The sequence below is a fragment of the Myotis davidii genome, unplaced genomic scaffold, assembly GCF_000327345.1.
Source record: "Myotis davidii unplaced genomic scaffold, ASM32734v1 scaffold362, whole genome shotgun sequence".
Lineage (NCBI taxonomy): Eukaryota > Metazoa > Chordata > Mammalia > Chiroptera > Vespertilionidae > Myotis > Myotis davidii.
In genome coordinates this window covers 306578-307833 of record NW_006297152.1, presented here as the reverse complement: position 1 = coordinate 307833, position 1256 = coordinate 306578, and the positions used below count along the sequence as shown (strand labels likewise).

Below are 1256 nucleotides of genomic sequence, written 5' to 3'. Positions count from 1 at the left end.
CCCCTGCCTAGCACCCGAGGCCCTCCCGGCACCCCAACCCAACCTTTTGGCCCACCGCTCCTGTGCGTGGCCCGCTCTCCGACGGGGAGAGGCCGGTGGGAGCCCGAACTACAAAACACTCAGCCTATATCCGCAAGCAGTGTAAATGCCCCAGCGCCAGGCGGGGCGTCCCCGCCTCAGGGTGTCACATCACCTCGTGATGACGACCCGCCGACCAATCAGCGGGCGCCTTCTCCCGGCGCGGGAGCCAATCGGGAGCTCCCAAAGGCGGAGAAGGCAGGACTGGAAGGAGTCCGGGGCCGACTTGGTGAAGGAGAAGTAGGCGCCTCCCGGCGGGGCACGAGGAGGAGGAGGAGGGAGGGACTGGGGGAGACAAAGAGGCCCAGGTGACCCGTGAGTTTACCGATGCGCCCCGAGGGGTGCCCTAGGCCCAGGGCCAGGTCCCACAGCGGAGGAGGTCGGATCTGCACCCTCGCGCCAGCACAGCTGCCCGTCAAGGTCGGACGCTGCCTTCAGAGCAGACACGCCACGTTCCATAAATGCGTGCTCTCTCCGCAGAGGAAACGCACCCGAAGGCGTTCCAATCCACATAAAGCGATTCCGTTAGATTCTGCTCTTGTGAAGTTGGAAACCCCCCACCCCCACGCCCCGACAAGTGAGGCGGGTGAGGCTGGGTGACGGAGCAGACGCTGTCGCTCAGCATTCGCCCTGGGGCCACCACGTGTGGTTAGTCATTACCGGACACACGCATTCAGCAGGTTCAGTGGGTTCCAGGTACCAAACTTGTTTTGAACGGTGTGTGCCAGACACTCTCATGGGCTCTGGGGTGTAAAAAATTAAAAAAAGGGACACGGTCTCTGTTTCCCAAAGCACATGTGGTCCCTGGACGGTGTGGCTCGCTGGTGGGAACAGAGGCCCGCGCACCGAAGGGTCGTGGGTTCGAGTCCCTGGCAAGGGCACGTACCTGCGTTGCAGGTTCTCTGCCTGCCCTCGGTGGGGGTGTCCGTGCGGGAGGCAACAAGTTGATGTGTCTCTTCACAACAATTAATCTCTCTCTCTCTCTCTCTCTCTCTCTCTCTCTCTCTCTCTCTCCCTCCCTCCCTCCCTCCCTACCACTCTCTAAAAAGCAATGGGAAAAAATATCCTCTGGTAAGGATTAACAACAAAGAAAATAGAGCACAAGTAGCCCTGCTAGTCTTCCTGGACTAGAGGAAAAGTCAGTCCTGCTACTTCTTGAGAACGACAATTACCAAAAA

At 59.6% G+C, this 1256-nt stretch overlaps 1 protein-coding gene across 1 annotated transcript in view; it reads right to left on the bottom strand.

Moving 5' to 3' along the window:
- FLVCR1 (feline leukemia virus subgroup C cellular receptor 1) overlaps positions 1-816 on the bottom strand; it is a 30374-nt gene extending 29558 nt beyond the window's left edge. Inside the window, exon 1 of the mRNA XM_006772969.2 lies at positions 739-816. Coding sequence (XP_006773032.1) covers positions 739-816 — 78 coding nt within the window. The remainder of the gene's footprint in view (positions 1-738) is intronic.
- Between the last annotated feature and the right edge of the window lie 440 nt (positions 817-1256).